We start from the raw sequence: 12,128 nt of genomic DNA, 5'->3' as shown, positions 1-12,128 counted from the left end.
ATCCGCACAATAACTTGCCTAAAAAGCACCAAAGAAATTATCAAAAAATTAACATATGCACTGCAATGTCAAAACTACATGCTACTGTTAGGCCAGGGTCACACTTGCGAGTGCAATGCGAGAAACTCACGCATCGATACCCAGCACTGCCGCCAACACTTATGATCGGACTGTGCGGCTGCATGTATTTCTATGCAGCTGGACGCTCCGGTCCCGAGTGCCAGCGGCAGTGCTGGGTATCGATGCGTGAGTTTCTCGCATTGCACTCGCAAGTGTGACCCTGGCCTTATGCTTAGTATTTTTGAGCTTCTTTTAACCACTTCATGCAAAGATGTGCAGTGGCTAAAAGAAAAGACTTGACCATTCTTCAGGCGGCTTCAAAGCCACTCACTATGGTATATATAATTAAGAGAAAAAAAAATAGGCAGGCACAAAAAGAGGCTTCAGGAAAACCACTGTTGGTGTGTTTCTGAAATATCTTCTTTTAGCAAAACCTTGTGGGTACGCCAAAATCTAAAAGATGCTGTGTGCACTTTCCATATAGTGGCCCTCTAAGGTTTGTCCTACGTAGCAACATGTGCCACGCGACACTGAAACCACAACATTGGAAGTACCGATTCCCACTGGTGTTCCGTTGCGACCCGCTGGTGTTGGATTTTCTGTCTCTGGTCACAAGTCACACATGACATACATTCAGCTTGGCTGTGATTTTGCTTGTAAATAAAACTTGTTTAAAATAGTCGCATGACTGAAAATTACTGTCATGTGACACGTGTCGCCCTAGCCTTAGAGGGTGATGTCTGCTATGATAAATTGTATGCACAAATATGCATTGGCCAGAAGACACACAGACCAGAGCGAAACGGCCGTCGCCTACATGCACCAGCTTCCTCCTGCTGTATCCCAGCTGACACATTTTTTATACAAAATAGATATACAACATACTAATGGTGAATGCCAATGTTTTTTCTTCCTTATTTTACCGGACTGTCTTTTCATGCTGAGCATCATCTGTCGTCATCTTTGCAGAGTGGTCGGTGTCATTTGTTGCATATCTGGTTACATTGGTGCCGTTCTGTAGCTTTCATACACAAGTTCTGCAACTGTCTGATTAATCTGAAGAGATCATATTCAGATGAATGATACCAATTTTCAAATGCAGAAATTTCTTCCAGAAAATCTGCAACATGAAAATTCGTCTTTATACATCTGAATTTGTTGTTTGCGCACCTTGTGCATGAATTTCCTTAAAGAGTGCTGCAACAATGTGCCGCTTAGGAGTGTACCCTTACCCTCGCTACATTGCTTTCTGCTAAACGTCCAGTTCATGTTTGAAGCACAAGTCTCACTACACGCTATCTGTAAAAAAATGTGCTCACCTGAAACCAGAGCTACAGTGCGCAATCTAGACAACACCAACAATGGCTGGCGGCGTACATAGAATCTCAGCCACTTGAGAACAATATTCTTTTTAACGCCATCAAGAAGTAATTCCATACTGGTACATCTTTTTGTGAAAGTTGCCTAAGTGAGTGGTTTACCTATTTATGGATATCTTTCCAATAAATGAAATGGCACTAAAGTCAGAAACGTCGTGCTCCTCTCTGACTACATTTGATCAGTAGTATATATAAAAAACCATCTAGCAGGCTATTCATGAACAAGTTGATCTTCATGTTTTTCTTTTTCAGCTGCCAATTCTGCTTTTAATCTCTTATAGTCCGTATGAAAAAAGATGATAAATATGCAGGTTCCAATGCTGCAAATCCCCGCCATTACTAATGTTGCAACTGTTGAAAAAAAATGCAAGTAATTAAAAAGCAAGTCGATATTTAATGGTGATAAAACATTGCAGTATCAGATCGAAAAGGGATCTTCCTATTATGACATTCGAATTGACATGCCACTATAGGCATTGCCCACTGCATCCTTCATGTCCGAAATAGGTCCATGATGGCACTAGAGCAAAGAAGACCATATACTCCCGCTGTTTGGAAAGATTGTGTAGGCTGAAGCCAATGTGCGATGCACCCCAGCAGATTAGTATGTGTTATTTTTTTTAATAGCCCCATGAGATAATATAGTATAAAAAAGATCAGAGTGGTAGCGGATTTTTACAGATAGATTCATATTATTCCTAGGATACTGTCTGTGAAGGTATGCATGTTTTAATGTAGTTGTATGAAAATGGAAGGCACACTGACATCAAACAGACGTAAAAAAGGGACAAATGGATGGCACAGTGATGAAAAACTGATGAAAATTAGAAAAAAATTGTCCAAGTTTTCTGGATGAAACTCAGAAGATTTTTCTTATACTTGTCTGCAGGCACCTTAAGGGCAGGTGCACACGGCCGTTCTCTCTCCATCTGAGAATGCCGGTCCAATTTTTCTGATCAGAGATTGATCAGAGTGGGATAAATTTTTCTTTTAGGTTGATAAAAAAAAAGTTTCTCCACCTTCTCCATTATGTCAGTCCATGAAAATTGGACCACACTTGGATGTCATCTGAGTGCGGTCAAATGTTCTTCATGGACCCATAGACTTTTATTGCCGATTTAGCTCCGACACTCGGATCAAAATCAGACATGCAACCGATTTCTTCCTCTGATGACCCCAGTCCGAGGAAAAAGTCAGACATGTGCACAGCCCTATAAAACAACATGGTTACGAGTGCTATCCATGAAAATCAAGGATAGCACTCAACTGATATAATTAGTCGTGTGCACGAGTCCTAAGACTGAGTTCAGATGGCCATTCTAAAACTAGGGCCAGTCACCGTAACAAATTGCCAACATGACTGGCTCTGAGTGCAGGAGCTGCCTGGTATCATGGCTGTCCTTACCTATGTGCGGCCAGTGAGATCAGGGCGCCAACCGACAGACACCAGAGGGTGCGCCTTCAATGAGCATCTGCCACGCTTCCCACTCTGTTACTTTGCCTGGCGGAGAGGAGTGTGGGGCGGGAACAGCATCCTCACTTATTTGATGGGCCCCTGCTGTCCAGCTCCAGGTTCAGCCTGTGACATTCTGTTATTAGTGACAGGCAGGCTATGATGTGAGTAGCAGGGTGCACCACACTGCCAAATAGTGTGTAAGGTCACTCAGCAGGGGCACTGGTGGGAGAGGATGAGTAACGTGATGGGGTATATGGAGGGGGCTACATTACTGCCCAAGTAACATACTGTACAAATATATTTGTGCAGTTGTTACTAAGGAGAAAATAACTGCATTTGCTTGCAATGGGGACAGAGGCATATTTTATTTCAGGGGGAGCATGTTCCTGGAGTTGATGGGCTTCATTTTACTGGAAGGGGAGTTGTATGTATGAATCACAGATAGGTGCCACATAGCAGTATAAATCGCATATATCCATTGTTGTAAGATGACATGCCCCTTAATTGAATTAAATTAACACTCTTTTCATTAATTAACACTTTTTTTCTATACTGATGATCATTTTGGTGATGTACTCCTGTACTAGTGTTCTATAGTGTTCTATACTGATGCTGGTTGTGGTGATGTAGTCATATATTGATAGTGGCTCTGGTGATATATGCATGTACTGATGGTGGTTCTGGTGATGTAGTCATGCACTGATGCTAGTTCTGGTGATGTATGCATGTACTTATTGTGGTTCTGGTGACGTAGTCACATACTGATGGTGATTTTGGTGATGTATTTATGTACTGATGGTGGTTATTATTATTATTATTTATTTATATAGCACCATTAATTCCATGGTGCTGTACATGAGAAAGGGGTTACATACAGGGTTATAGATATCATTTACAGTAAACAGGTTTACAGTGACACACTGGTACAGAGGGGAGAGGACCCTGTCCTTGCGGACTTATATTCTATGGTATAGTGGGGAAGAGACAGAAGGTAGGGGTGAGGCGGCGGCTCTGGCGGTGGTGAGGCGGCGGCTCGGTTATTGTAGGCTGTAGGCTTTCCTGAAGAGATGGGTTTTCAGGTTCCGTCTGAAGGATCCGAGGATGGTGGATAATCGGACGTGTTGAGGCATGGAATTCCAGAGGATGTGGGATATTCGGGAGAAATCTTGGAGGCGATTGTGTGAGGAACGAATAAGTGTGGAGGAGAGTAGGAGGTCTTGGGATGAACGAATATTACGTGAGGGAAGATAGTGGGAGATTAGTTCAGAGATATAGGGAGGGGACAGGTTGTGGATGGCTTTGTAGATCAGTGTTAGTAGTTTGAACTGGATTCATTGGGGGATTGGGAGCCAGTGGAGGGATTTGAAGAGGGGAGAAGCAGGGGAGTAGCGAGGAGAGAGGTGGATTAGGCGGGCAGCAGAGTTGAGGACAGACTGGAGTGGTGCAAGAGAGTTAGCGGGAAGGCCACAGAGGAGGGTGTTGCAGTAATCGAGGCGGGAGATGATGAGAGCATGCACAAGAGTTTTGGTAGATTGTGGGCTGAGGAAGGAACGGATTCTGGCAATATTTTTGAGTTGTAGGCGACAGGAGGTGGCAAGAGCTTGGACGTGAGGTTTGAAGGACAGGGCAGAGTCAAAAGTTACCCTGAGGCAGCGGGTTTCAGGAGCGGGAAGAGACCGTGATGCCATTTACCATAATAGATAGATTGGGTAGGGGGGATACGTGAGGTGAGGGAAAGATGATGAATTCGGTTTTGTCTACATTGAGTTTTAGGAAGCGAGAGGTGAAGAAGGAGGATATGGCTGACAGACACTTCGGGATTCTGGACAGCAGGGAGGTGACATCTGGGCCAGAGAGGTAGATCTGAGTGTCGTCTGCATACAGGTGGTACTGGAAGCCATGGGACTTTATGAGTTGTCCTAGGCCAAGGGTATAGATGGAAAAAAGTAGGGGTCCTAGGACAGAGCCTTGAGGGACTCCAACAGAGAGAGGGCGGGATGAGGAGGTAGTGTGGGAGTGGGAAACGCTAAATGTGCGGTTGGATAGGTATGAGGCAATCCAGGACAGGGCGAGGTCTTTGATGCCAAGGGAAGAAAGAATCTGTAGCAGTAGGCAGTGATCGACTGTGTCGAAAGCAGAGGACAGGTCAAGAAGGAGGAGGATGGAGAACTGTCTGTTAGCTTTGGGTGTGACTAGGTCATTAGTAATTTTTGTCAGGGCAGTTTCGGTGGAGTGGTGGGGGCGGAAGCCAGATTGGAGGTTGTCAAGGAGAGAGTTAGATGAGAGGTGAGAGGAAAGTTGACCATGGACATGCTGCTCAAGGAGTTTTGAAGCAAACGGGAGCAGTGATATGGGGCGATATCTGGGCATAGCAGTTGGGTCAAGGTTAGTTTTTTCAGGATGGGTGTGATGGTGGCATGTTTGAAGGCAGAGGGGAAGGTACCAGAAGAGAGCGATAGGTTGAAGAGATGGGTTAGGGCTGGAATAAGCGTGTTAGTGAGGTTGGGGAGCAGGTGGGAAGGCATGGGGTCAAGTGCACAGGTGGTGGTGTGATTTGGAAAAGAGGCGAGTAAGCTCTCCTTCAGTGATGTTGGAGAGGGAGGTTATTAGGGAAGGGCAGAGGTCTGGTATATGGAGTGGTTGGGGTCGTGGACAAGTAAAGGTTTGCCTTGTTCGGTCGATCTTGTTTTTGAAGTAGGTGGCAAAGTCCTCGGAAGACATGAAGGGAGTTGGAGGTGGCAGTGGTGGGCGGAGGAGGGAGTTAAATGTGCTCTATTGGCAGCTGATCTATCCTAGATAACAAAGGAGTGCTTGGCTAGGCTGAATGTTTCTGAGTATGTGGATGTCAGGGGAGAAAGCTATATGGAAAGCTTAAAGGATTTTTTTGTTTTCAGAAAAGTTGTGTCCCCAGTTGCAGTTAATTGTAAAAAAAAAAAAAACAACTTGGAAAAAATGCTACTTATTCCACAGGGCCAGCTATAAGTCTCTACCACTGCTCCAATGTCTGTTGTGTGCAGTGCTGTCATCACTTTGGTAGTGCTGCAGCCAATCGATGAGCTCGTTACCTCATGCCAGCAAAATGGGCAGAGCTGCTGTGCTCACTGATTGGGGGCAGTGCTGTCGTTGTGATGTTAGTGCTGCAGACAACAGACACCGGAGTAGGGGCAAAAGCATTCAGACCCCTTGAAATGTTTCACTCTTTGTTTCATTGCAGTCATTTGGTAAATTCAAAAAAGTTCTTTTTTTTCTCATTAATGTACACTCTCCACCCCATCTTGACCGAAACCCCCCAGAAATGTAGAAATTTTTACTAATTTATTAAAAAGAAAAATTTACATATCACATGGTCATAAGTATTCAGACCATTTGCTCAGTACTGAGCAGAAGCACCCTTTTGAGCTAGTACAGCCATGGGTCTTCTTGGGAATGATGCAACAAGTTTTTCACACCTGGATTTGGGGATCCTCTGCCATTCTTCCTTGCAGATCCTTTCCAGTTTTATCAGGTTGGATGGTGAACATTGGTGGACAGCCATTTTCAGGTCTCTCCAGAGATGCTCAATTGGGTTTAGGCCAGGGCTCTGGCTGGGCCAGTCAAGAATGGTCACAGAGTTGTTCTGAAGACACTCCTTTGTTATTTTAGCTGTGTGCTTGGGGTCATTGTCTTGTTGGAAGGTGAACCTTCGTCAAAGCCTGAGGTCCAGAGCACTCTGGAAGATGATTTTCATCCAGGATATCTCTGTACTTGTCTGCATTCATGTTTCCTTCAGTGACAATCAGTCGTCCTGTCCTTGCAGCTGAAAAACACCCCTATAGCATGATGCTGCTACCACCATGTTCCACTATTGGGATTGTATTGGGCAGGTGATGAGCAGTGCTTGGTTTTCTCCACACACACTGCTTAGAATTATCACCAAAAAGGTCTATCTTCATCTCATCAGACCAGAGAATCTTATTTCTCATAATCTGGGAGTCCTTCATGTGTTTTTTTTTTTTAGCAAACCCTATGCAGGCTTTCATATGTCTTGCACTGAGGAGAGACTTCCGTCGGGCCAATCTGCCATAAAGGCCCAACTGGTAGAGGGCTGCAGTGATAGTTGACTTTGTGGAACTTTCTCCCATCTCCCTTTTGCATCTCTGGAGCTCAGCCACAGTGATCTTGGAGTTCTTTTTTACCTCTCTCTCACCAAGGCTCTTCTCTCATGATTGCCCAATTTGGCTGGACGACCAGGTCTAAGAAAACTTCTGGTGGTCCCAATCTTCTTCCATTTAAGGATTATGGAGGCCACTGTGCTCTTAGGAATCTTGAGTACTGCAGAAATTCTTTTGTAACCTTGGCCAGATCTGTGTCTTGCCACAATTCTGTCTCTGAGCTCCTTGGCCAGTTCCTTTGACCTCATGATTCTCATTTGGTCTTACATGCACTGTGAGCTATGAGGTCTTATATAGACAGGTATATGCCTTTCCAAATCAAGTCCTATCAGTTTAATTAAACACAGCTGGACTCCAGTGAAGGAGTAGAACCATCTCAAGGAGGATCACAAGGAAATGAACAGCATGTGTCTTAAATATGAGTGTCCGAGCAAAGGGTCTGAATACTTCTGACCATGTGATATTTCAGTTTTTCTTTTTTAATACATTTGCAAAAATGTCTACATTTCTGTTTTTTTAAGTCAAAATGGGGTGCAGAGTGTACATTAAAGGGCCACTGTCACCCCCTCCAGCCGTTATAAACTAAAAGAGCCACCTTGTGCAGCAGTAATGCTGCAGTCTAACAAGGTGGCTCTTTTAGTTTTTGATTCATTTATTACCTTAATAAAGCGTTTTAAAAATTGGCCACACATACCAGATATTGTACCAGGAGGCGGTCCGAAGCGTCCTGTATGAATCCCCCAACTGCCGTCACTCTTCTCTTCAGGGCCGATGGTACCCGCCCCCTTCGCGTTGTTGCTTCTTAAATCTGGCGCCTGCGCTGTGCGTGCCTGCCTGGGGCCTGCGCAGTGTTCTTTGTCAGTCACATCTCAGATGCCGGGTGCCTGACTGCGCCCTGTTACTGAATCCCCGCCCCGCACTGTGTTATTCATTATGCACAGTGCGGGGCTGGGGTTCCTGGGAAGGCGGGGGAGCGTCAGAGATGGGAGAGAGTCCGAGATGGGGGAGCGCCTGAACAGCGCAGTGCGCATGCCCAGGAATGCCAGCCCCGCACTGTGCATAATGAATAACACAGTGCGGGGCGGGGATTCAGTAACAGGGCGGCCGCACTGCCCGCACAGGCGCAGTCAGGCACCCGGCATCTGAGAGGTGACTGACAAAGAACACTGCGCAGACCCCAGGCAGGCACGCACAGCGCAGGTGCCGGATTTAAGAAGCAACAACTCGAAGGGGGCGGGTACCATCGGCCCTGAAGAGAAGAGTGACGGCAGTTGGGGGATTCATACAGGACGCTTCGGACCGCCTCCTGGTACAATATCTGGTATGTGTGGCCAATTTTTAAAACGCTTTATTGAGGTAATAAATGAATCAAAAACTAAAAGAACCACCTTGTTAGACTGCAGCATTACTGCTGCACAAGGTGGCTCTTTTAGTTTATAACGGCTGGAGGGGGTGACAGTGGCCCTTTAATGAGAAAAAATGAACTTTTTTGAATTTACCAAATGGCTGCAATGAAACAAAGAGTGAAATTTAAAGGTGTCTGATTATTTTTCGTACCCACTGTACTTCATGTAGAACCATACCTCTACATCCTTTGAAAAGCCGGCAATTCATCTGCAGCGTACAGTAAAATTACAGTGACAGGTTAGAATAGAATAGATGTATACACATAGAAAACATAGATATATATAGATGTCAGTGACAAATATATATATATATATATATATATATATATATATATATATATATATATATATATATGTCTATATATTACATAGATAGAAGAAAAGTCGGCAATTCGGCAGCCACATAGCGTAAAGTCGCAGCAGGAGCCAACAGCACAGAATAGATGGATTACATACAGTAAATACAAATAGAATAGGTAGATATAAAGATGTCAGTGACAAATACAATTAGTACAGTGCGTGTGCAGCTTACTGTACATGTATTTAATTAATAAAATATTTTTCTGAAAAAAATAGCATGGGCTCCCACGTAATTTTCGTAACCAGCAGAGGGAAAGCCAATGGCAGATGTTTATAGCCTGGGAAGGGGGTAATACCCATGGAGCTTCCCAAACTATTAATGTTAGCTCACAACTGTATACTTAGCCTTTACTGGCTATTAAAATGGGGGAAGTCTCGCGAGACATCGGCACTATCTTGACTGGAGCACTGTGACCCGTTCCACTGTGCAGGCGCCAGATTCCCAGCCCCACAGTGTGAATACATCATAACACTGTGGAGCGGGATCTGGGGCCTCCGCTACACCCAGGCGCCTGATGTAAGTTCATGGGCAGCACGCACGGCGCATGCCCGAGAACTGATTGCAGAGCGCAGGCGCCGATGACGTCACGAGCAAGAGAGGAGGCGGCACCCGGAGGTCAGAGGGGATGATGGACGGCTGCGAGGCGGTTGAGTCAGGGGGAGAAAACATACCTCCCTGACTCAATAGAGGTATGGCAGGAAATTTATAAAAGTCATTATTTCAGTTTTCCTAGGGATCAGAAACATAAGAGCCACCTTCACAGAATGCAGCCTTAGTGCTGCTGAAGGTGGCTATTTTACTTTAATAGGCCCTGGGGGGGTGACAAGTTCCCTTTAAGCACACTGACTGAAAATACGGCATCTGAACAGGCCCTTCAGAAATAGAAAGCTACTTACTTGACCAGTCGTAAATTTCGGTCTGATTCTTGCCACATGAGGATAGTGGAGAAGCAGCATAAGGTTTGGTAAGTGACTGGAATAGCACCATGTATATTAATCCCTGCACCTGACTAGAAAGTAGAAAAAACATGGGACATTAAAACAGGTTTTTTTTAATGAGCTATATGTTACACATATCAGAGGATAACCGATACATTCAGTAAGTGTAATAATTCAGGCAGGTCAAAAACTGTGTCGTAAACATGTTTGAAATATCGTTTCAAAGTTACGTCATTCGCTTTCAGAAGATCCTAGCATTATGTAAGCTGGTATAGCATTTTGTTCACCAGTACTGATGCCGGGTGTGCTGGACTAAGGAGTGCCAAATTCATCAAAACGTGCGTAGCTCTTAATGGACTTGGTCCATCTTTAAGCTGCCATGCGGTAGTGTAAGATATATATGCTGTAGCCACTCATGGCCTCTACCTCATTCCTGGCATACATTAACTCTACTTTTATGAATTAAAATTAATTTGTTGGGCCACACCTCCACCAGCTAAGCACCACCCACTGTTCAATAAGTGGTGCAAAAATATGGACACGTGTCAAACTGGTATATGACAGTTTTACGGTGGAAACTGTTTGCTGAATAGGCCCCTTAGTGTACAGTGCTATTTTTACCATTCAGTTGGAAGTGTCCACTTGGGTACAAGAGAACCTGTTAGCTGATTCATAAAGCCCCAATGACAGGCAGAATGAGCCAGACACTGGCTGTGACACTTTAGAGAAAACATTCAACATGACAACAGGCAACACATTGTTTCATTTGATCCTGCAGTTCTTACATCTGCCCCCTACTTCTTGGTAACCTAACAAATGCATGCTGGAAAGAAATATGGGATACAGAGAAAAAAGAATGACGTGGGCCATTGAAAACACAGATTTTCTTTGTTTTTAGGAATGATATATTCCAAGGATTTCAATAAAACCAGTATCAAAGCTGTAAGGCACAATATCTAGGCACAATTGCCTACATTGCTGCAAACTTGAATGTACAAGGGACAGTTTTGATTGGCCGCTATTGAAGCGGGACTTAAAGAGGTTATCCGGGACTATTATTTTTTATTGCTAACTACCTGCCTGTTGTACCCAGCACCGATCTCTAGCGTCCCTGAGCTGTCAATCAGCATGATAAAATAAGTCACTCCCTATCAACAGAGCAGTCCAGAAGAAGAGCTGACCTCTAGACATGGAACAGCTCTATCGCTGGCGCCAGGTACAACAGTTGCCTCTGTTAGCAACGACTTGACTGTTAGCTTTTAGAACCATAGTAAAAAAAGAAAAAGTCCTGGATAATCCCTTTAAATATCCTGATTTTGGCTATTTAAATATTGGAAAGTATGTGTGGGGCCTTACTTTGAAGCTGGGACAGAATGAATATTTAGCTTCCTGTGAATCTATAAAAAGGGAGAGAATAGAGAGAGGGTCAGTCTGTCACTGTCATGTCTTCTTGTCACCGTTTGCATCTAACTAGGCCATTTTCCGTCTCTACAGCTAATTGGTCAACTCCAGGAAAAATAGTTTTCTGGGAGTTTTTCTTAGTGAATAGTTAGGAATATTAAATATTGGTATGAATTGTGTTCAGAGCTGATGATCAGACCAGCAGTTACCCCAGTTTATGCTGCCAATCCCTCGGGTCCCTGTAAAACATGTTACACCAGTAGCAGTTGGCACATAGGCTCAGCAAGCGTGGACAAATCCACTTACCCAGATATAAAAGCCAATCCTGTCGAGCTGCCTTCACCAACTGGGTAGGAGCACTCCACAGCCAGTTCCATAGAAATTGGATAAATTGCAAACCCAAAAAATCCCAGCAAAGAACAAATAACCACCAAGAGAGGTGCTACTTTCTTCAAATTAGACACCTGAGGATGAAGCAAACAGATCGACAAGATTATTACACATGCCGGACCACAAGATAACTAACCAAAACTAACCAAAGATAGAGCTACTCTGCACAAATTTACAGAGCTCAACTACCTGTACGGCTGAAAAACAGATTTTTGTCATGCCTTAAACAACCCAATCACCCAATGAATGAGCAGAATTTTACTCATTTGTTGAGCAATTGTCGACATGTTTACACCTATGAACTCTCATCTGTGCTGATATTATTCATAAAAATGGATGCTACAGACAATATGTGACACACACTGTATGTTACACTCACCTATGTGTATACACATAGCGCATACACACACCCACATGTATACACAGAAAACATACAGTGGGGAAGATATGTATTTGATACACTGACGATTTTGCAAGTTTTCCCACCTACAAAGAATGGAGTGGTCTGTAATTTTTATTGTAGGCACACTTCACCTGTGATGGAATCTAAAAATAATAACCAAAAAATCACATTGTATGATTTTTA

The 12,128-nt window shown here is 44.0% G+C and overlaps 1 protein-coding gene across 1 annotated transcript in view; it reads right to left on the bottom strand.

The window, feature by feature from the left end:
- Positions 1-232: 232 nt before the first annotated feature.
- Positions 233-12,128, bottom strand: part of SLC49A3 (solute carrier family 49 member 3) — a 98,299-nt gene continuing 86,403 nt past the window's right edge. Inside the window, exons 8-10 of the mRNA XM_077251949.1 lie at positions 11,459-11,616; positions 9,710-9,822; positions 233-1,790 (exon numbers count right to left, since the gene is read on the bottom strand). Of these exons, the coding sequence (XP_077108064.1) occupies positions 1,651-1,790; positions 9,710-9,822; positions 11,459-11,616 (411 nt within the window). The 3' untranslated portion in view covers positions 233-1,650. The remainder of the gene's footprint in view (positions 1,791-9,709; positions 9,823-11,458; positions 11,617-12,128) is intronic.

This window comes from Ranitomeya variabilis, chromosome 1 (assembly GCF_051348905.1).
Source record: "Ranitomeya variabilis isolate aRanVar5 chromosome 1, aRanVar5.hap1, whole genome shotgun sequence".
In the NCBI taxonomy this organism is placed as follows: domain Eukaryota; kingdom Metazoa; phylum Chordata; class Amphibia; order Anura; family Dendrobatidae; genus Ranitomeya; species Ranitomeya variabilis.
The sequence above is the reverse complement of the archived record's forward strand: the minus strand, read 5'-3'. Positions and strand labels throughout refer to the sequence as shown.